Source organism: Maylandia zebra, linkage group LG9 (genome assembly GCF_041146795.1).
Source record: "Maylandia zebra isolate NMK-2024a linkage group LG9, Mzebra_GT3a, whole genome shotgun sequence".
Taxonomy (NCBI): Eukaryota; Metazoa; Chordata; class Actinopteri; order Cichliformes; family Cichlidae; genus Maylandia; species Maylandia zebra.
This window is the reverse complement of record NC_135175.1, coordinates 24,097,006-24,119,845: the sequence shown is the minus strand read 5'-3', so window position 1 is coordinate 24,119,845 and position 22,840 is coordinate 24,097,006. Positions and strand designations below refer to the sequence as shown.

The 22,840-nt window shown below is 41.0% G+C and overlaps 3 protein-coding genes and 1 long non-coding RNA gene across 6 annotated transcripts in view; 1 reads left to right on the top strand and 3 right to left on the bottom strand.

Moving 5' to 3' along the window:
• Positions 1–7: 7 nt before the first annotated feature.
• tyms (thymidylate synthetase) lies at positions 8–2,320 on the bottom strand. The gene is made up of 7 exons (XM_004546870.3): positions 2,080–2,320; positions 1,716–1,789; positions 1,450–1,624; positions 906–1,007; positions 640–815; positions 467–538; positions 8–375 (listed from the first exon to the last, which is right to left on the bottom strand). The coding sequence occupies exons 1-7, from the start codon at positions 2,318–2,320 to the stop codon at positions 238–240; spliced, it is 978 nt and encodes a 325-aa protein (XP_004546927.1). The 3' UTR covers positions 8–237.
• Positions 2,321–2,766: 446 nt separating this feature from the next.
• LOC101480467 (clusterin-like protein 1) lies at positions 2,767–6,884 on the bottom strand. 2 transcript variants are annotated; one of them, XM_004546869.5, is made up of 9 exons: positions 6,662–6,884; positions 5,904–6,033; positions 5,657–5,805; positions 5,062–5,232; positions 4,517–4,967; positions 4,298–4,426; positions 3,641–3,855; positions 3,320–3,500; positions 2,767–2,996 (listed from the first exon to the last, which is right to left on the bottom strand). In XM_004546869.5, exons 2-9 carry the CDS (start codon positions 5,992–5,994, stop codon positions 2,986–2,988), a joined length of 1,398 nt encoding a protein of 465 aa, XP_004546926.3. In that variant the 5' UTR covers positions 5,995–6,033; positions 6,662–6,884; the 3' UTR covers positions 2,767–2,985. The 2 variants fall into 2 exon arrangements, with proteins under 2 accessions (XP_004546926.3, XP_004546925.3); XM_004546868.6 differs by having other exon boundaries at positions 5,904–6,005; positions 6,662–6,883.
• A 954-nt stretch (positions 6,885–7,838) lies between these two features.
• Positions 7,839–8,556, bottom strand: LOC112435302 (uncharacterized). Of its 2 annotated transcripts, XR_013100137.1 has the most exons (3): positions 8,381–8,556; positions 8,088–8,307; positions 7,839–8,003 (listed from the first exon to the last, which is right to left on the bottom strand). It is a non-coding gene; the product is annotated as an uncharacterized LOC112435302 (long non-coding RNA). The 2 variants fall into 2 exon arrangements; XR_003024535.2 differs by having other exon boundaries at positions 8,088–8,556.
• Positions 8,557–11,674: 3,118 nt separating this feature from the next.
• LOC101480172 (collectin-12) overlaps positions 11,675–22,840 on the top strand; it is a 43,576-nt gene continuing 32,410 nt past the window's right edge. Inside the window, exons 1-2 of the mRNA XM_004546867.3 lie at positions 11,675–11,965; positions 12,967–13,017. Coding sequence (XP_004546924.1) covers positions 11,959–11,965; positions 12,967–13,017 — 58 coding nt within the window. The 5' untranslated portion in view covers positions 11,675–11,958. The remainder of the gene's footprint in view (positions 11,966–12,966; positions 13,018–22,840) is intronic.

Sequence of the window (22,840 nt, the reverse complement as noted above, 5' to 3'; positions counted from 1 at the left end):
ATTGCGCTCAAGCTGACAAAGTTAACATCTTTATTTACAGACTTAGATAATTATTCATTTAAAACACAAAACAAAGAACTTGAAGAGAGAGAAAAAAACACTTTGAAGTGCTTAAGGCTTAAAAGAGAGTTCACCCAAACCAGACAGAAAAAAAACTGAACTTTTAGCATGAGTGAAGCAGGCACACATTACAGTGGAGAGCATACTGTTCATTCAGAACAACGTTGTGACTTGAGTTTACACAGCCATCTTCATTTTGATTGTGGGATGTGGGTTGTAGTCGTAGATCTCAAAGTCCTCCATGCGGAAATCATCGATTTTCTCCACTTTTCTCAGGATCCTCAGTTTGGGGAATGGTCGGATCTCTCGCTGAAGCTGCACATGAAACACAAACAAACGTGTAAGTTTGAAATTTAAAAAAAAAAAAAGCAATGAGACATGCAAGAAGCACATTTAACTAACCCACCTGCCCTTTGAGAGGTTCAGTATGGTTGAGGTAAACATGAGCATCTCCCAGGGTGTGAACAAAGTCGCCCGGCTGAATGGACAGATTAAAAAAATATATATCAGGTGATGCGATAAAGGGGACACTGCTGGACCAAACAGGTATCAAATATGACAAGAATGCACTGGCCATACCTTGAGTCCTGTAATGTGTGCAATCATGTAGGTAAGAAGTGAATAGCTGGCGATGTTGAAAGGCACCCCTAATCCCATATCAGCTGAGCGCTGGTACAGCTGACACGACAGCTCGCCGTCGCACACGTAGAACTGGCAGAGTGCGTGGCAGGGGGGCAGCGCCATCCTAGGAAGGTCTGCAACACCACAAGACACGACAAAGATTTACCTTTTGTATAATTCTTCACCAAATGCGACTTAAAGCAAAAGGTCTCCGTTGGCCTCACCTTTGGGGTTCCAGGCACACATGATGATGCGCCGGTCCTCTGGATTCGTTTTGATGGTGTCAATGACTTTCTGCAGCTGGTCAACACCTTGTCCTGTGTAATCTGTCCAAAGATGAAACCAGGAAAAAACATGAAAACTCGACATCTCTACAAATGATTTTCATTTACAGCAGCATTTCCATATAAGATAACACCTGTAAAAACCCACAGCCTGCTGTATGTTTTACAGAATTTCTGTGCATCTTTATGAAATATTCAGAATGACTAAATAAAGGGTGGCCCTCAAATACCTTTGAGTGAACAAATTAACTATAAAGTCCAAAGGTGGATGTTTCCTCATGCACTTCCAGTTATATGTAGTAATTCAGACAGTTACTTGTATAGCTGCCGCACCAACCACAAACAAACCTGCATTGCTTTTCTTCTACTGGGATAAAAATATGGACAAATAAAGGAAAAATTATATGCATGGCTACAGTTTGGTGAGCAGATCTGATCCTGACAAATGACTTCACAGCTTCATTCAACTGGGTGAAAACTGTACCTGCATGCATGTCTGTGTACTCTGCACCAAAGTGCCTCCACTGGAAACCATACACAGGACCTAGGTCACCCTCTTCTCTGTCAGTGAACCCAAGGTTGTCCAGAAAGTCCCGAGACCCGTTGGCATCCCAGATCTTCACTCCTTTTTCTGACAGCTCCTTGGAATTTGTTGATCCCTGTGACAGATTGCAAAAATATCAGATCTAATTTATACACTGGCAAGATTTTCATTGACTTGTGTTTCTTTTGTTTTCCTGCCAGGCTCACCCTGATGAACCACAGCAGCTCCTCAAGGATCCCTCTCCAGAACACTCTCTTTGTTGTCAACAGGGGAAACTGGTCTGTGAAAGATTGCGCAAAAAAAAAAAAAAAAAAAAAAACGTTACGTGATGTTGCTGAGGAAGTAGGAAGCAGCTGTCATTTGCAGATGGGTATTTATGCAACGACTACCTTTATTTTATATTTTAATGTTATGCCACTTTATACTTGTAAGTCAATTACAGTGGTTAGCAGACTAAAAGGTGCAGATTACTTTGTTTTAGGAAGACTTTTTCATATTACTTCATGCAGTCCTTCTGTTTTCAGTACTTTTAACACACAGATACAATGCCATGCTAGCTGTAAACTGTACCTCTCAGGCTGTATCTGACTTGAGCGCCGAACAGGGACAGGACTCCAGTGTTGGTTCGGTCCCCCTTTAAGCGGCCGTTCTCCAAGATGTGCTCCACCAGACTCAGATATCCTTGTTCATCACAGAAAAATCCAGAGTTTTTCTGCTTCTCGGCCGCCGTCGTCAGCCGCTGCTTTTCCTCTTTCTCACAGCTGCCCTGCTTCGGCAGCTCCCCGGCGTGTATTTCAGAAGTTGCGGGCATTTTTGTAAATAAACTGTTTCAGTGTTTCCAGCCTCAGAATCAACTGAAGAACTCCCGCTCATTTTTTGCATTTTGTTGCGCTCCCAGTCAAACTGCTTCTCTGGTTGGCTGTTCTGGGTACAGCGATAGAACGGCCAATCATAGAAGGAGAAGATTTTTCTTATATGGACCTCTTCCGCATGTGCAACAAAGCAAGGTTCACGTGGGCAAAACACCACTGCGCCCCTTTACCGCCAAATTAGTGAGTCGATCACGTGATTGAAAACTATGAATCGATAAGAGAAATGCATACGAACAAAAGTCACCCTTTCACTGTTCTTACAGATTTACGAGATGCAAACCACGGTTTGCATTTATTTAAAACTGTAAACAAAACATACTATGAAGTACGATTCAAAAACTAAATTCAAAAGTACTCGTGACATAAATAACAAACAAAATAGAGGTTGAGGAGTGTACACTGTTTTATTGCGTAGACGTTTAAAAATCTAAGCATCAAAATACATGAATAAGAACAACATAAACTGTGCATATGAAGGTTTAGAGGTCTATGCGGTGCATTTTCAAGTATTATACAGATCAGCTTAATTGTGCACGAGAAAACCTGAATGTCCTGGACTCTTCACTCTGCATGAAGAAACTGTTCCCATGGTGGTATGATCACATTACTCCATTCCTGTGCAGAAAAAAACTATTAAGTTTTACATTATGTAAGTGTACAGACCATTAAAAAACAAAAAATATAATATAATTAGAGATTGATTTCATGTAGATCCAATTAATCTTTTTAAACAAGTCAATAAAAAGAGGAATGTATGATTGTTTTTCTAGTCACATTATCATCTTGGATTGCAACATACTATCCAATCTGTAGCGATCGCAGTGTAAAGCGCTTTCAAATGATCGCAGTTCATCTGGGTTAAATTCGATTTGGAACTCTGCCAGGTGATGCTGGTAGCCAAATACTGCACTAAGGGACCACAATCGTGGGATCAATACCTTTTATCTTCCGTTTATATAGTGTCAGAGCCTCTAGAGCAACATTTTGGATGAAAGCAGGGTCATCCACCTCCAGATCTGCTGGGACCAGTATGGTTACTGGGGCTGAATCCATTATGGAGACAGTGACACTGCTGTCTGCTTTAGGCTTGTTATTCTTTATCTGTTGCTGTGGACTCACCTAAAAGATGAGAAGAGATGAAAATGAAAGTAGCCGTCTGACTCAAAATTGCAACCTTGGCTTGTTGCAACCTTAATAAAAGCTTCCCAATTTATACAGCAAAGATAATGTCTACAGATGCAGCATCACTAGCCACATACCAATATCACACTGAAGATGCTGTGTGGGTCCACTGTGCTGTTGGACAGCTGGCTGACCCAGCCATACTTGTCATGCATGCTGCTGAGCCACATCTGAGTGTCTGCTGTGTGTCTGTGGACCAGCTGCAGCCTGCCGTCATACTGCTGACGGGAGGCGTTCAGCAGCATGTACATCTCCTCCATCTCAGAGTGCAACTGCTGCATGCTGGGGCATGCTGTATGAGGAGGCAGAAATCCAGATGTTCATGTTGAACTAAAGGACTTTTTTTTTTTTGCATTATTCCTGATGAAAGAATTTTAAGCATCTATCTAAAAAGCGTTAAAACCATTTTTTAAAATCCTCTCAGTCAAGAGAAAACTAATCAACAACTATTTTAACAAGTAAAGCCTCAAAAATGCCCTAAACAAGTTGATTCCCATTTCTCAGATGTGAATGTTCTGTTTTTGTGTCTGCTAAATCATTTTAATCTGACCACATTGTTGGGTTTGGACAGTTTTTCAGACCCAACAAGCTATGTGGCATTGAGACTCTAGGAAATTGTGACAGACATTTTTTGTTTTCCATAGTTTTCCTTCTTTTTAACGTCAAATAAAACCAGTTTTAAACTGTTTATATGTGTCTGTGTGGGAAGAGTGGCAAAATAAATCTGGATTTACCCTTTAACAGATAATCCCTGCATGTCTCACACAGGTCTTGAAGCTTCCAGCACTCTGATGCTTGTCTGCGGAGTCTTCTGCACATATATCTGCTCTGCAGCGGTCCCATTGCAGAAAACAAGCCTGTATCTTTGTAGGTGGACATGAATTATGTTACACACAAACAACCATTGTCTACAAACACACACATTTAAGAGTGCAGCGTTGTGCATCAGATACCTCGACTTGATTGCTGAACGTACTCTTCAGCTTCTTTTATTTCCTCAAACAAATCAGCCACTGGGGCACTGAAGCCTTCCAGCACGCTCTTCCCAAAGTCAAGCACTGAGTGAAGAACGTGCTCCAAACCCACCGACCCAAGGAAGCCAGAGCTTGACCCTCTGGTCGAAAGCGTGCTGGACTGCAGCTCAGTGGCAAAGGTTTCTAGAAAGGCGTGACCAAACACGGGTTGCATCTTCTTGGCCAGACCAATGCTCTGGTTGTACAAAAGGCTGATGTTTGACAACAGGTCGCTGAACGATGCTTCAGCCTGCAGCAGCTCCATATTGGATTTGTCCTCTGTGACCTGCTTTTCAGCTGCGACATTTTCACCTGAATTCTCCTGATTTTTATTGTGGACCTGCTCGGCATCTTCCAACTTAGTGGCCATTTTCCTGAAAAACTCCTCTACCTGAAGGGAGGGAGAGAGATTCACAGAGATATGTTTGCACCTTAAACATCAGTCCTAAAGAGATTCCTTTTGTTGGAATGTGCTGAAGTCAAACCTTGAACGAGAAAGAGGCGAAGCCGCGGCGACACGTAGATGTATAGAAGGCCTTACAAGAATCTTCCAAACATGGTTGGCACTCCCCAAAGGAAGATTTGGTTAAATCTTGACATTGTTGTTCGGCTTCCTCGACTTTTTGCTGTGTTTCTTTGGCCAGCTGCATCACCCCCTAAAACCCAACCCAAAAAACAGAAAACTCTGTCACAGATACATTCCCTTTTAATAAACCACAGAGGATAAGATGAAGTCTGAGGCTCTGGCACTCTGCCCTGCCCTGCGTTCTGAAAACACTCAGAAAATATAATAATCTAGAGACAGTTAATTTATCCTGACTGTAGTAAAACTACACCCCAGACTCACTTAACCAGCTGCACTCCCACACTCATTTTTCACTGTCTGCTTTGAGGTCTCTCCATGTGACTTTGTCTTTGTGAAGCAGAAAATATGTGGTGGGTTTCAGAAAAATGCACAAGGACTGGCATGAAACCGTTTAAACACGGTTTTAATTGCGGTTACATCTTAACCAGCCACAAATGCTGTGCAGGATTTTTGAAACTGGACGATCAGCACAGTGCAAAACGAACAGAATTCACCTTCTTCTTATCACTGCTGTGCCTCAGTGCATCCATCAGGTGCCTGTGCTTCTCTTCTTTCTTCTCCATCATTTCCTTCACCTGCTTCACTCCGAGCAAAGTTCCCTTTAGTTCCTCATCAACATACTGCTCTCCCGCTGCGGAAAGCCCTGCACACACCCGTGGAACACACAATACTTTAAGCTCTGCAACAGTAATCACTGGTGTCTTGTTTTTCGCTTTTCTTTTCCGTCAGCGAAGGCCTTACTTTTCAGTGTTTCCTCGCTGATCGGAGGAGAGTCGGCGGCACAGAGCATGACTTCAGCGATGAAGAGAATCTGAGCAAGAAACCTCCACATCGTGCCTCAAGCTTCAGAACAGGAGAAGAAATTTTTTTTCTAGCAAAAAGAAACAACGACCACATGGTGGTGCCAGCTCACAAGCAAATTTATATATAATATTTACAGGATGAAGGGGAGTGGATAAAATGTCAGTTCATTAGTATCCAATATGAAATCAATGTCAAACCAATAAACATGATGAGCTGAACAGATCCACTAAGGCAGCTGTCAGTTAATCTTTTTGGATTTGTTCATTAGTATCACATTAGGAAATATGATGGCTTGCTACCATAAAGTGCAGATGAATTATACATAAAGGTGAATATCCAAAAAATGTACACAACAAAACCTCAAATTACTACACAATTTTTTTCTTAAATGAGCTGAAAGCAACAGCAAGTAAATAGTAAATAACAGGAAACAACCATAACTGTGTGTTTTTGCTCTGAATACTGCATATTTATTTAGTTTATGGCGTCTTATCAATGCAAATTATTCCCATTAACCTTCAGTGAACACAGAGTAAGATGTCTTCCAGGTTGCAAACATTTAAAATATCTAGTTTAAAAAAAACAACAGCTGTATTGCAAGTCTCCTCCAATATCTCATCCAAGCCTGCTGTTGCACTGCAACTGTGCCATTCTGTGCAAAACACAAACCGAAGAAATGTAGAACAAGCTTTTACCTTGAGAGCTCTGAAAATATCCGACTCCCGAAAAAAAAAAAGCAGCAGCTTGTGCTTATGGAAGGATGAGACTGACACAGTCTGGTTCCTCCGAGGATTGTTCTATTTTTATGGATCTACTCAGCAGTACAGATCCTATTAGTGTGTTTGCATTATTGGTTATTAAGCCTTATGCGCGCTGCATACCTGCAGATCAACTTTAATGCTCTGTAAATATAACGTGCTCAGTTGTTTGTCTGTCTCACGCACTTAATGGTCTCTAACATAGTCCAGAGCCCTCCTTAGGTAAAACTTTATGCTTTAATCTCTATCAGACTGACAGTAAGCCTGAGCCCCCTGCAGAGAATTGGCACACACACTGGCATGGTCTCAATCATGGGTTAAGCTCTGCACTGCAGGCCACAACAGGAGCAGGAGGACTGCACATGCACACGTGCACACTATACACAAAACAGGGTAACTGAAAAGAGGATATACAGCTGCTCTTAGTTTAAGCTTTAACAACAAACTGTGTAGACTTTCAGTTTATGTTGCTTGTTTTCCGTTTTTCTACCATTCCAGGCAGCCATTCATTTCTGTAGGGTATCAAAAAAAAATCAGTAGAAGACAGCTGTATAATCCAGTCCAGGGAACACGAAATATGGTTTAGATCGATAAGAACCCTGACTCTACAATGTGCACTGTCATTTCAACTTCACGTAATACAGCTGTATGCCTGGTGATATGGTTACCTGTGCTGTAAATGTACTAGCTGGTGATAAACAGCCAAAAGAAACTGCATGTAATCCTTTAGGCTCTTGTGTCTTACTGAAACCCATCTGTCATCATGAGTAACCAGAACAGCTACAAAGCTTTCTGGCACTCTGTCTGAAACTCTTCCGGTTATGGAGAATGATATTGTGACTGTATGCATTATCACTTAGTAATTAAACATCTAACTTTACATACAACATTTTTATACTTAGTTTTCCTCATTGAAACATCAGCATTTGTGCGTTTCTCCACTTACGTATTCAGACTCTTCCTTTAGTTCGTTACCAATCTGTCTTCCATCCACACAGAGAAAACTGGAAACTATCTGATCCTGGAAGTCATCATACTTAGAAATAGTGTGTCATAAGACCGAAAGCTTGGTCCAAAAACTGGACTGTGTAGGAACCCAGAGCAGAGACAGCAGAACGTTTTACGGTGTTTATTGGTTAAACTCAAAATATGATAAGTAAGGACAGAGGCAATAAAACACAGGACTTGACGTGGCGAGGCCTAGTTTACGTGGCTAGCTTGACATGGATTGAGAGGGGGGAATTGATATACACTGGAACGTAGCAGTTTAGCAGTCACACTGAGGAGAGAGGACAACTGAATTAGGGAAGGGTAGTGGAGAGGAGCTCTGTAGATGGTTAGTATGTTTTACAACTTTTCTTACTTGCAGGTGGAGTGAGTAAGCAATGAGGGAGGGGTGACGTGAATCCAGAGTGAGCTGGACGGTGTGGGATGGCTGACCTGAGATCTGAAGGTTTCTGATGATGTGCAATAGCGGAAGGGCAGGCAGATGAGGCACAGAGTGATTTCAAAGATTGGGTAAGGTATCCTGAGTCCAAAAGAGGAGCTTAAGCTTGAGGTTTGAGTCAAGGTGAGTCCTGGAACTGTGTCACAAGAAAACAAGGTTAGCAGAGTAAATCACAAGGAGAGCCTGAACCATGTAAGCTGGCTACCAACATGAGTTGATGATGAACTGGCGGTGAATGAATGTCAGCGTGAGGCCTAAATCACTCTGGCTTGATTGCCTGCAATCAGCTCCAGGTGTGTAGAACTGCAGAGGAGAAGATGGCCCTGCCCAGGGGCGATACCAGGTAGACTCAGGATCCTGATGGAAAATTCCAGCCGCACACCTGGAGCTGTATTAAAGACACTATTTTTTAATTAATCTTAAAAACTTTAACTGAAAACTTTACTACCAGTAGGCAGTGTTGGTCTAATGAGTTTGTTTAAATTTTTCCAGATGTTTGCAGCTGCTTCTTTTTTTTTTAAAGTATATATATTTATTTAAGATGCTTTGGAATTTGCAGGCTGCCATTCTAAATAAAAATGTTTAATCATTTACTGGTTGGATAAAGGTTACATTGACTCACTGCCCCCTCTTGTGGTACAATCTGGTATTACATAAAAGTACAGCCCAGCCCTCTTTTACCTTATTTTTATATCTCTTTTTCAGGCATAAAGTCATAGTGGTTGCATTTTAAAATCCTGTTGGTAAGTTAAGCTGTGGAAGATTTAAGACTATTTTTAAAAACAGGATTTTACAGTAAGAATTCATCATTTTTTAGAGCTTGTCACTGCTGCCCCCAAGTGATCATAATTTTCTTTCTTTTTTAAGGGCATGAACGGTTATGTTAAGGTACAGTTTTAATAAACTAAAAAGTTATTAAACTATCTCAGCAGTCTATGGAAAAGTACTTTCTCTAGTCTGCCAACAGTGAATCTCTCCTGCAGCAATTGAATGATTTGAGTTGCCATTTTTCTAATCACTACATGGCGGCACCGTGGCAAATGTGGAATTCCTGTATGCTTTCTAAATCTCCTGCTAATCTGAACCCACTGCAGAAAGCCTTGACCCAGCAAATGAGGTCCCAACCCCTGAATAAGGACCAGCAGGAGCTTGGTAGTAAGCTACCTGACCCTCAGCTGCTTTTTATTAGCTCACCACGATCTCTCTCTGCGCCCCAATACTAGCCTGCTGCTCCAATCATAGCCGACAGTAAAATAACAGTTTTGAAGCCTTTAGTAAAACAAGTAATTAGTTGCTTGATCATCTCAACTTGGTCTGAAGTATGTTATGTGGCACACTGGGTCAAACTCAAGCCATTAGTGCTGAGCCAGAGTTAGAAGGCTGTGTTATCCAAAGAAAGAAGAACAAACAGATCTGAGCTGGACATGTGTGCTGCTTTCCTTCCAAGCCCAGAGGATTCCAGTGCTGAGACACTTGATGTTGTCTGCATCCGTTTCTGGAAAATTTACTGGCATGAAGTGAACGAGTGTAAAAAGATTAGCATCATGTAACCCAGTGACACTAACCTGGACTGAAGATGCAAGAGTGGGCCTGTCTCATTTCTTTGATGTTCCTTGTTAGTCTGGGAGGATGCAGCTGGAGCTCTGTGTTTGATCAGTGATCTGAAGACTGTGGATACAGGAAGTGTCCAGGAATTATCACAACACCTGGAAGAGTTAAAGAAAAATGGCGCCCAGTGAACCTTACAGTCTAATATGGATAAACAGCGGACACTTCTCAGCAAAATAAGTTGTTTCTAGAGGAAGTGCAACCATCTATATAGCCATGTTGTCATGAGGATTTTATTGTGCTTTATCAAACAGAGCTCATTTAGACATCGTGGCAATAAAAATGCATAGTTATAGTTTTTCCACTAATTTATGCATGCAGCTGGATCATGCAAACTTTTTTTATACCTTTGAAGTACAGCTCTCACGCAGCCATAAGACTTTTTCTTGAATCTATAAGTTTTTGATTTTAGTTTTTGTATGCCTGCTATTTTTTCCTGCAGGATTCTCTCCTGTTCTGTGGAAGCAATGGAAAATACTCTGCAGTGTTTTGCAGAATTGTGGGGCTGCCGTGATAAATCAGACGATAACACGTCACCAAACAGCATATTTAATCTATTACCGCAGGGAGGCTGATATTAAAATGATTTTTAAATCCTTGAAGGACATGAGATATGAGCCTAAATATGCAAAACAGAAACTGGGCAGAAATGTCGCGGTGCTCCCTTCCACCTTCTCCAACCTTTGAAATTATCTCTAATGGGTACCAGATTTTTACCCGGGGGACGAGATTGCTATCAACCCCCTGTAACCTAATCTCATCTCCGGCTGGATTACTGCAGCGTCGGGCGACGTCTCGCGGTCTGTAGTGCTGAAAGCAGTCCGCACCTCCTCTGTCCCCACAGGAGGAGGCTCAGCAGGAGGGCCGGGGACCGTAACTGCTTTGAAAGGCTGTGCAGCACAGATGTAGTAACAAGTTTGGTTGTCAAGTTATGTATAAAGCTATGCAGAAATTGAGTCCAGTGACGGAAATGAAGTATCTTAGCTTTCACAATAAAAGCGTGCCTAAATTAAATTTAGATACCTTAAAAGCGCTTAGAAAATCTAAAAGAGAGGACAGAAAATGTCATCTATATGTTGTTACAAATGACTAATAGATTAGTTTTCCCCCCTAAATGTGTCAAAGCAAAGATTTTGAGCTTGACACAGAAGTTGTTTTCTGATGTCTTGAAACCAAGAACTGTGCAAAAGACCCGAGGCATCCTTCATATCTTTATATTTTACTAGGAAAATATGTGCAGTCACTTGTTGAAAAATATATACACAAATGGAAATACAGTATATAAGGCAAAAACACAGCTTGTGCAAAAAGGTGAAAAGTCAATATTTAGTGTGATAATATATATATTTTTTATAAACACAGCCTGAACTCTCTTAGGCAGGGCTTCTTGTATTTTCTTTAAGCAGGCTTCAGGAAAATGTTGGCTGCCTTTTGTTCTGTTCCCTGTTAGGATGATCCAACACTGCTTCAATAATGTTGATGTTCGAGCTGTAGGAAAGCCAGTGAATGGCAGAGAGTGTTCTATTGTGTGTGTTTTTAATTCAGATATGCTTTTATTGCATCAGCAGTTTGTTTGGAACGAGTGCCATGCGAAATCCTATCCTGTAGATAGAATTTAGGGCTACCACTTGACAAGAGGTGCCAGGTTTTCAGTAATATCTTTTGATCATTTGCATTGTTATATTTGATAAACTGAGATATGTTTGGTATTTTTTTCATAGAAAGAAGAAATGGGAACAAATTATGTGAAAGGCATCTTCATCTATTAGGCATCTATTTCATCTTCCGGAAATAAGTTGTATTTTCTGTGGTTTAAGGGGTGGAAAAGAGGTGGGGCGACCACAATTTATTCTGAAAGGACCACCGGAAACACAACTTGCTGCTTTGTGTAACTTAACACTGGTCTAAGTCTCAGCTCAACTCTCCTTTAGCTCAGCGCTCTGGGATCATCTGAGCTCTCCCGCAAACACTCTTCTGAGCCACAGCGAGCAAGAAAGCAGAAACGATGGGAATTTAAACTGAGAGTCATGAAAGTCAATGCAGACTTGTAGCTTTAAAAAAAATCCTTTAATTATAGTGTGTTGGAACAAGTTTACACTTCTGCACTGGATGGTGAGATGCGCATAAAGTGACAGCGGTCCTCATCTCTTCTACAGTTCTCAACGAGTGATAAAACGCCATGAAAGGTACGTAACTGTTGCTGCAGAAAGAAAAGTGCAAGACCTTTACTTTCATTCAAATATTGCATTGATTTAACATGTAAGTGTTTCTTTGTGTTCTGCGAGTGCGCACATCTGGATGACATTACGCTACTGCGCAGCAGAAGTTGTAAAATGCAGTTTTTTCCACCACCAGTTTCATCCCATTGAAAGAATTAAAACACCAAATAATGTTTGCGCAATTTGGCCGCTAAACTGATAATGTGAGAATTTAAAAAAAGCCCAGATCTAACAAACGAGAGAAAAGAGAGGCTTTAGATTCACTTGATTTTAAGCATGAGAAAGAGAAGGGTATGACTGATGATGACCAGTGAGCACCACCTGCAGAGCTTCATCACTGACTGCTGTGTTTGTGCTTAAACTCCAACAAGTAGCCGATTAAAGACAACAATCTGCAGGCGTTCTAATTCATCAGCATCTTCCTCGTGTAGAGTGAACTGGAGGGGAATTAGCACTCAGGAATGTGTGATCCACTCTGCAACAGTAGCTCCTGATCTAGTCTAAACGCCCCCCCTTCGTGAAAGTCATCCCTCCCTGGCTCCCCCATCACTCCCCCTTACCCATGTCACCCTCCTCCTGGCCCCATCTGTTAACCATTACCAGCGATGTTCTCTGTGCTCCGCTCCAGTCTTCAGTGCAGTGTAGCAGTGTAATTAGGGTTTACTGTCAACAACCCAGAGAAACCGCAGCCTGTGGTTTTTACAGTTCTGTGGACCTCCTATCTCTAAACTCACACTCACACATACACAGAGGAGATGATACTCTATTATCTCTAGCATAAATCCTCATTGGCTGCCCTGATCTTTGTATTTAAAGATAACTTTATACATTTTTGACTCTATGCAGCAGCCCGGTAGTGTCTCTATCACTTTTATGTTATTTATGGAGTCCTAACAACTGTCTCAGATACAGTGTACCCCTAGTTGTGTGACCTATTTATGTCATATGTTTCTGATTATGTCACGCAGACGACTTTGCAGACGAGGAGGAAGTACAGTCTTTTGGATACAAGAGGTTCGGTGAGTGAGACGTGACCTTTTCTTCTTTTTAATCACAAAACTCCTTTTTTGTGTGAATAAAAAGCCATGAATTAAAGGGCCTTAGTGTGTGGGCCCACCTCCTTCTCTCTTTCTGTTGCTGCATACCTACAATTACCTGGATATTTACGAGCATGTTGCTCTAATTGAATCATTCTATGTCAGGACAGACAGCTGGCTGCCTGAACCTCATCTGTCCCGATAGTCATCGCTAATGGTTTTGCCTCTGATGGCAGGATTTTAGGCTGAACATAAATGTGGCTGACAGTCTGTGAGGTCCAGCTTGCCGCAGGCTCAACGACTGCCGACAGAGCTCTCCAGATCAAGAAGTTTCAAAACCTCCCCTTTATCCACTTAAACAGAGTCACTTAAACATGTTGACTCACACAAACATGCCGAGAACCTCAAAAATGTGGCTACTCAAACTCAGACTGTAGTCAATGCATGTCCGTCTGTTGTGGTACATGCATTTTTGTGTGTGTATAGAAGTGTGTTCATGCACAGGCAACATATGGTTTTTTTTTTTGCCCAGTTTACAGAGGCTTTCTTTACAGATCTGTACATTATGAATTATTTGAAGGCCTCTTTTATCCTCATTTCCACTCTGCAAGAGAAGCTTTACATGACTTACACACTCTTTTATTTTCATGCTGGGCTCTGGTACATACCTGCAACTTATTCACTGTCTGAAGCAAGCTTCTTCTTTTAGCTTCTTTCCCTTTAAGCCAACTTTGTGCTGATTGGCTGCCCCTGAAAAACAGATGGTTTAAATACCATGTGGGTGGGGTTTCTATGCTCACAGTCAGAGCTGTGTGCCTGAGATTTGGATCATTTGGATCAGTCTGAAGCCTGAATCTTAGGCTCAGAGGAATCACTTCAATATAGTCTGACCTCATTATTTAAAACTGTGGTCACAGATAATAAGCAAAAGCACAATAGAGCCACTTTAAAGCAAAAGTCATTAGTGATTAGACTTGCAACATCTTACAGTAACTAAAAAGGCTCAATAGAGATTAAAATACATGAAAGTAAACAGTGAAAAACTAGACGACAAAGCAGAACATCTACTTGAGCTGTTGCAGCAGGATCTTGTTTCCACGATGTGTCCTCCAGCTGTTATGACCACCGATGCGGTTGTAACCCAAAAGCAAACAGAGGAACAGCAGCTGACTATCCAGAAGGTTTTTACCAGTCTACAGTCTAAATACATCAAAGCTGGTATCCTACTGAAGTTAATCCATCACTGTCACCCTCTGTCTTATAAAATTTGGTTACAAATTGCTGAAATTTCAGTTTCCCGACACACTAAGTGTTTAACGCAGACTATTCTTGCCCTCTAAAGATTGCTCTCTGTAACAACAGGCAGTCCATTTCCACTTATCACTGCACTACATTCTGTAATGATTGTGAAAGTCAGCAGTAGCTTCGGGGAAAGTATCCTTGCACTCTCTGCAGTTTTGAAGTGTTTTTCTGCCAAACAAATAGTTCCCATGACTAATGCATCCTAATTTTTAGTAATTTGGGCAAATTGAGTGTTTTACACAACACCTCTGCTCAGTGTTTTCCCTCAAAGCCAGCTTTAATACCATCCACTCTGCTCCAGTTATGCATTTTTTCCCCTCTTGCCCATACATAATATATGTTTAATGATGTACAGTCTCTCCATCACAAGCACTTTTTTAAAAACAGGATCTGCTTTCAGTTGTTTTTCTGTACTTGCTGCTGATGTGCTGTTGATGTTCACTGCTTCAGCATATTCGCTATTCATGCTTTTGGATAACGCTTAAAAACCAAACCAAGGGACCAACCCTCTGTCACACACGCTAAAGAGCATTATCATTATTATTCTCACTGCAGGCATGAGCACATGCCCCATAACTGCTCATCGAATTGCGATCAGGAGTCTCAGAGTCGCTGTATTCAGGGTGTTACTGGAGTATGACTCATTCACACACAGTTTGGCCGAAGTCCGTGAGAGTGAAAAGGAGGCAGCGGGCTACGCTGTCTAACTCAGGACCAGCGGAGACGAATTCAAGCTGCGTCCAAGCACACGGTCCCTTTCATCCCAGTCACCCGAGTAGAAGCATCCTGTTTGTCTTTCTCTGTGAGCGCGTGCAAGTCCCCGCTCATACATTAGAGAGCCGTGGGGAGGGTGGGGTGGGGAAGTCAAATCCAGCTCACTTTTAACTTTATTCAAATGAACTTTTGACATGTGGATGAGTAGGACAAGAAAGCCGCTGAACTTCTAACTGAGTGAAATTGGTCCTGCTGGGACACGGCAGCTGTTCTGAGGGGCCGGCTCCGGGGGTCTGCTTCACCCCTCCAGAGCCTTTGTTGTGCAATAGAGCCGCATTCATGCAAACCCTCCCGAGCCCTCATTCTACCACTATTAGTGCTATAATGTCAGTTCACAGAAGGGAACAAACAGTTATTTCCTCCCTGCATGTTTTGCTTTAATTCACTGCGGTCTCCCGGGAGACTGATAGTGTTTAAACTGTCGTGACATGTCAAAGCTGTGAATGTTGTGTGAATATCTGCCCAGTTTATAAAGTCGCCACTGAGCTTAAAAAAAAATAACACGGGGCGAGTTAACACGGGAAAGAAAGAACACTCAAACCCGCTGGTTTTTCAAAGTCACTGTGAACAAGAAACGACACCTATAATACGAGTGGGCTTTGGCATCCTTTCATATACACATTTCACATACTTTGCATTGCTACTGGCCAATTCCCAAAGTGCTCCAGAAGTTTTTGCAGAGAGCGACGGGCTCCCATAAAATTCCTGAACGCAAAGAAAATCATCTTAGGGAGACGTGAAACATAGAGATGTGAGGAATGAGCAGCTGTCAGCAGGTAGATCATGCTTTCCATATGTCGAGACCCACAGTTGGGCCAGAGCCTGGCATGGTAGCTCTCATCAGTGCGTTAGCATTTGTGAATGAATACATGAGAGGTGGCTGGTGGCTCCATATTTCTGGGTAGAAGCGATATTTCTTGTTGCATAAGAAATCAAACATGATTAGAACAAGATGCTTCACGCCCGTGCTGGTTGAAGAAATTAGTCTTAAAATAAATTGTCCGTGCTTTGAGTTAATTGTAAAAAATGCTTTTGAATGCAGTCCGCTGCACAACTGTAGGATAAAGGACCAAGGGGACCACTTTCTTGTGTGATTTGCTTTTCTCTCTCTATCAAGGAAGCAATAGAAAAGATAACCAGTAAAATTCCACATGGTTTAATTTTTGGCTTCATCTTTCCAGATGGTTGTTTATGAAGCGCTCGTCCAATTCCTGAAATTCCAGGATTTGATGTGTTCACCTCGGTTTTGTGATAAAGTGCAGATATACAACTGTAAGGAAACTCGACACTGGTTTCATTCACTTTCTTCACTGTTTTGGCTGCAATTCATATACAAACCAGCAAAGTCCAGGCTCCCTCTTTTCTGCATATAAGTATATAAGGTTTGCATTAAAAAGTGCAATGTGTAATATGAACACATGTGAACCAGTAATGGGAAGTGACCACATGCTGAAATATCTTTAAAAGTACATTTGGTGATGTTTGTGCTTTTGCTGACGTGCAAAGTAAGAAGTAGGCTTTATACAAAGATACACACTTGCAAGCACAGACATACACTTTTTAAACAGAGTGAGCTTTTTCTAATTCTTTTCTTTACTTAAGCATCATCCATAAGGCATGGATATGTCATGTATATTTACACAAATACAAATATAGACATGCATTTTCCACTCGCTTGTATACAAGTGTAAATGTACACCACTCAGGCACACACACACACACAGTTATCAGCGCATACTCAAAGTAAATTCATATGGTGATCCCATCTCCCTCCCTGCCAAGCTGAAGCTGGGCCGGAATTGCTTTCACAGTGCTCAAGGTTTAAACATATTTATTTTACTGTGGGGGGCTGACACAAGAAGGCCATCAGAACAAAAACAAAATCTACCTGAGCTTTGGCTGAACTCTCACAGCCCCATTAGGACTAGTATAATCATCGGTCAATGGAAGTCAGCAGCTGCCCTTGGCCTGATTCAAAGCATGAACCTTCAAGTCACACAAAAAAAAACATACAATTGTGAAAACAAAGAGAAAGAAGAACAGAGAAAGAGCCACCTTGTCACAAAGCTTCCATCTGTTGTAGATGAAAGAGTTTACTTCATATTTCTAAAAAGTTACCTTGTAGTTACCTTGTAAATAAATAACAACAACCTGTGCAAGTGCCAAATACTGCAGCTCTTCAGACTTGAAGCCTTGAAAACTCCTGTGTTAATATGCCAAGCACATTAACAGGGGTAGAAAAACCATCTTCTTTCAGTTGGATACAGAAAGGACTGCCCCTCTCTGAGCCTGGTTCTGCTGGAGGTTTTTTCCTGTTAAAAGGGAGTTTTTCCTTCCCACTCTCGCCAAGTGCCTACTCAAAGGGGTTTATTTGATTTTAGATTTTTTTTCTGTACTATTGTAGCATCTTTATCTTTACCTGCTTTTGTGATATGAAACGATATAAATAAGACTGAATTGAATTGAATATGTTCTCTGTAGCAAGTGTATGGATTTTTTATTCACCTGTTGCATCTAGCCTTAAAGGTATGCATTTTAACAACGTGGCTGCTTTGACTGCCAAGTTGATGCTGATAAAGCATTGTTGCCCAAGAAGTCTGTGCTCTAGTTTTCATGACTAGACTTCTTGTATATATTTGTATCTCACAGAAACAGACATTTATTAATTAGCAGGTATCATAATTAAGTTTCCCTCAAGAAAAAAGTTAACTATGGATAATTTGAACCAGTTTAAATGAGTGAATTAATGAGTAATTAATAATTACTAATTATTACTAATTATAATAATTAATGAGTGAATTATTATATATAGAGACCAGAACTATATCAGACTGTAAACATTATTGCATGTATAAAATTGGGCATCTTAGCATGACAGTCAGTAGGACTGATTAGTTTTTGGAAGCAGCCTCAAGTGGTCATTGAGGGAACTGCAGCCTTTTGTTGGTTACCACCTAAATAGCACCAACTGGAAACGGCGTAAGGAAACATACAAAACAGTGGAAATGATTTTGAAACATTATCTTTAGGTTATGTTGTAGCAATAACAAACTCTGACAGAATGTAACTGCACTACAATACATTGTGATATAGTCACGTACAATGAGTTTTATCCCAGCAGCACAGTATATCGATGAAAGAGGTAGAATTACATGAAACAGTGTGCAAAGTTAATACAACAAAGCGTAAAATGCAAGACTTCCTCCACAAGTTGAGGATAAAAAAAAAGGGAGGACATCCTCTTGGGACAAGCACTGATATCTGGATGGGGGTCATACGCCCTGTGCTGCTGTGACTCCTGTTCCCACGCATGTGGGTTTGGAGAGGCCAGGCTCAAGAGGTTTGTGGCCGGTGTGGAACCCAGAATGCACTAATCCATTTCCTGCACTTGTTATGGTTTCTCCAGCAAAGGCCCAGAACGTTCCTGGCTGAGCATGGTGTCGGGGTGTCTTTGCCTGGAAGCAGCTGTGTCTGCATGGGCAGGGCTCGGTTCAGTTCGGTGGGTTTCTCTGGCAGAGTATCCCCTGGCTTCTCAACCACCTTTAGCTGTAGTCTTAATAACACCTCATCCATCCTGGTTAGCAGGGTATCAGACATCCTATGTTAACATGGGTGCTTGACACATTTAATATATACTGTCATGTGATACTTTGCAGTGCATTTGTCAGAATGTCTGATGGGGAATTTTATGAACTTTGCTGTGGTTTCTCCTCTTTTGCAGGGTTGTGTTGTGGGATTCTCAGATTCTGCTTCTTAGTTCTGTTTCAAAATGACGTGGCAGCTTTTGATCACTTAATACTTTTATGAAGTCTTAATGTTTTTTCATTGTCTGCCATACCACTTTCAGATTTTTCCTTTGGCCTTGATACTTTAGAGTCAGCTTGCCTTTGCAAACATTTATTATGCGTGTGGGTGAGCATCTGTGTTTGACTTTCCCTGTGCTTTTCTTTTTATTGCCATAATGTTTGCATTTTCTCTCAAATGATGATCACCAGTTCACCAGTTTTCAGTGTTTTTTTTTCCTGTTGCCAAAATTCCACATTCACACTACATGGATCAAATGACTGTTTGCTTCTGTTTTGCAGAAGGCAACTGTTTCAAGCAATGAAACTACCTGCACAGCTCTGAAATACCAGCAGACACTAGCTGGTGAACATAATGGTGTATTTAGTATCTCATAAGGAGCAGAAAACTTGCGGATAGAAACAGGAGGTTCACATCATGGATGTGCAGCCAAAAAATCAGCAGCATATGTGTGATGCTATCATGTCAATATGGACCAAAATCTCTGAAGCATGTTTTAAGCGCCTTGTTGAATCTGTGCCATGAAGACAAAAGCAGGTCCAACTCAGTACTAGCAAGGTGTACCTAATAAAATGAGTGTATACAAACTTTGAAGCAACATATGTATCTGAACAACATATTTTTCAGGGAATGGCTGTGCCAAACAACATTCTGGCCTTATTCCAGTGCATGACTCCATTGTTAGAGTCCAGGTGCTAAACTGGCCTGCAATCCAGACCTGTGACCCACTAAAACATTTGGTGCATTACAACATGAAAAGTAGAAGAAAGTTGGCTCCAAACTGTCACGCTGCAGAAATCTAAATCAAGCCCGAGTGAAAACACTTCACTTTTAAAACTACAGCAGCTGTTGTTTGAAGAAAATGTGACCATCACAACTATTTTTACAGTGTATTTCTGCCATGAAGATCATAATGAGTAGGCCTATACTTTTTTCAAGAAACAAAACAACTTCTTAGTTTCAACATTTTTTTTTTGTATGCTGTTTAAGTTCATTTAGTTTAAATGATTAGTAAATCAAACAAAAAAAGAGTGTGTTTACTGTGTTCCTTCAGCTTCTGAAAGACCAAAAACTACTCAAGCAGGTTAAGTGTGTTGTCAAGCATGCAGTGTGCTAACACCTGCTGTAGAGAGAAGACAAAGATGGGAAACTACTTACTTAGAGTGGGAAAACCAAGCTATAAGACACTGGGCTTTTCTTTGACTTTCAAGGGCTTGTCTAGTAAAAATCAGGAAGTCAGTATTGGCCTGTGTTTTAAAGCCAGCTTTGACTTCACAGATGTGAAATCACTCATTTTAAATTCCAGATTTCATATCCCAGACTGGAGGCAGACTGGCTCAGTATTAAAATAGAAAACATTTTTGAGAGTTTAAATCTCCCCCCAACCAGTTGTGGCAGATGACCGCAGCTCCCTGAGCTTGGTTCTGCTGGAGGTTTCTTCCTGTTAAAAGGGAGTTTTTCCTTTCCACTGTCACCAAAGTGCTTGCTAATAGGGGGTCATGTGATTGTTGGGTTTTTATCTCTATGTATTATTGTAAGGTCTACCTTAACATATAAAGCGCCTTGATGCGACTGTTGTTGTGATTTGGCGATAAAATTGAATTGAATTCTAATTCACATGATTTTTGCTACCTGTTTATGACTAATTGTGAAGTGCAGTGACACTGATACTGTTAGTTGGCTAATTTAGCTCATTCTTCATCATTATTTTAAGTGAGGTAGCCTCACTTCTTTATGTGTTTATACATGAAAGTTTTCAAGTTATTTTAAAAGTCCCAGATTGCCCCGAAAGCTTGAAAAGCTTTCAGAGAGAAATTCCTGTCGTGACAAGAAGGTGAGAATGAAGTGTTTGTGTTGTTCTAAGGCAGGGGTGTCAAACTCAAATACACAGTGGGCCAAAATTCAAAACTGGAATAAAGTCGCGGGCTAACGTTAATATTTATTGAAATATATTTATTCCTCCAGATATAAGAATGAATCTTTTCTTATGGACTCAAACACGTTTTGCTAAAAAACTGAATATGGAACAAGCAAAGCTTAATACTAAACAATATATATATTAGCTGTATAATACCAGTAGGCCAGCTCTGATAGTAATTTGGTATGGCTTCGCGGGCCAGAGTTTGACACCTATGTTCTAAGGGCAAGAAAAATAAAGGCAGATGCTACAAATTATGACTCCCAAAACAAAATCCATAAATAATCCCGTATAATGTGATTTTTTTTAAAGTCAAATGTCAGCCAGTGACTTTTAAAACAGAATTGGATCTCTGTTGCATTTGTTCTAATTTTCTTTGTGCAGGGAGAGGAGGGTGTAAACAGAGAGATGATTTATAGACCAGGGTAAGGGATTTCCTTGTATCTGGTTTAGGGAGAAACTCATACCACAGGACAGACGGGAGGAGGGATAACACTTAATGCTGACTAAGCGGCGAGAACAGCGGGTGCTGGAGGAAAAAAGGGAGGAGGGTGGAGGTGATGCAGCTGGTTGAAAGTGAAGCGCAGGAAGAGGATGGATGTGTTTGGAGAAGAATGAGAGGAGCTCTGTGTCTGGAGATAAGGGTTTGTTAGTATGTGATGGTAGTAGATAATAGAAGGGGTGGGAGTTGTGACAGTATGAGATCCATCTGGACCGTTTGTCTGTAACACACGCGCACCTTTTTGAAATAAAAGCGCAAAGTAAAATGAAAAAAAAATTGCTGTAGTTTTTTTCTACAAATCCACTCTCTGACATTTACACTTCATCTTATCTCTGTTATGATTCAAACCTTTCAACCTGGAAACTCACTGAACCATCTGAATTTGAAGAAAAGCAGCGGAAAGAGGGAATGGCAGCCAACCACAGAGGAATTTTATGAACACATCATTTTTCTTTTGCCTTGAGCTTTCAACAGTACATTTTCTCAAGACAGCAGTGCATTTACACACATGCCACAACTGAGTATGTCAGTTTTATGCTACTTATACTCCACTGCTACACCAGTATACTTTCTACCTACTTTCAGAATAGGATTTTACAAAAAAGAACTTGATTGTTTTTAAATGATTTAAGTGTTAAAAAAATCATTTTAAATTAGTCACATTTAAACTACCTCTTCAACTACTGATATTACATCTTAATAAACATCTCATTAGCAGGACTACACAAGGATGTGCACTCACAGGTCATCTTGTTAACTCAAATATCTAATCAGCCAATCACATGGCAGCAACTGAAAGCATTCAAAATAACTGCTGAAGTTTAAACTGAGAATCAGGAAGAAAGGTGATTTAAGTGACTTGTGCCAGACAGCATGGTCTGAGTATTTCAGAAACTGCTGATCTGCTGGGATTTTCCTGCACAACCGGAGTGGTCTGACAAAGAGAAACTATCCAATGAGCGTCTTAATGAAAGAGGTCAGAGGAGAATGACTAGATGGCTTGATAGGAAGGCGACAGTAACTCAAACAATCAAATAACCACACCTGTTTACACCAGTGTAAGCAGATGGGCTACAGCAGCAGAAGACCACATTGGGTGTCACTCCTGTCTGCTAAGAACAGGAAACTGAGGCCACAATTCATAAACAAAACATTGGAAAAGCTTTGGCAGGTCTGACGAGTTTTGAATTGTGCTGCAACTTTCAGATGGTCGAGTCAGAATTTGGTGTAAAGAACATGAAAGCAAGCACCGATCCAGCCTCGTGCATTTAGGTTGTACAGCCTGCCACTTTTTCATTAAGCAGCTGTTTTAATGCCGCAAAACTCATTTGATCTAGTGCTAGCTTAGTGCCCAGCAACAACCTACAAAGTCAGGATCTAGCTGAGGAATATAGAATGAGTCAGAGAGCTCAAGGGCCAGCAGCCTCAAGTACTGATGGAAACCAAAAGAGAGCTAAAACAGAGAGTAACTGTTCAACAGATGTTGAATTGGAAGTTGCTTTGAT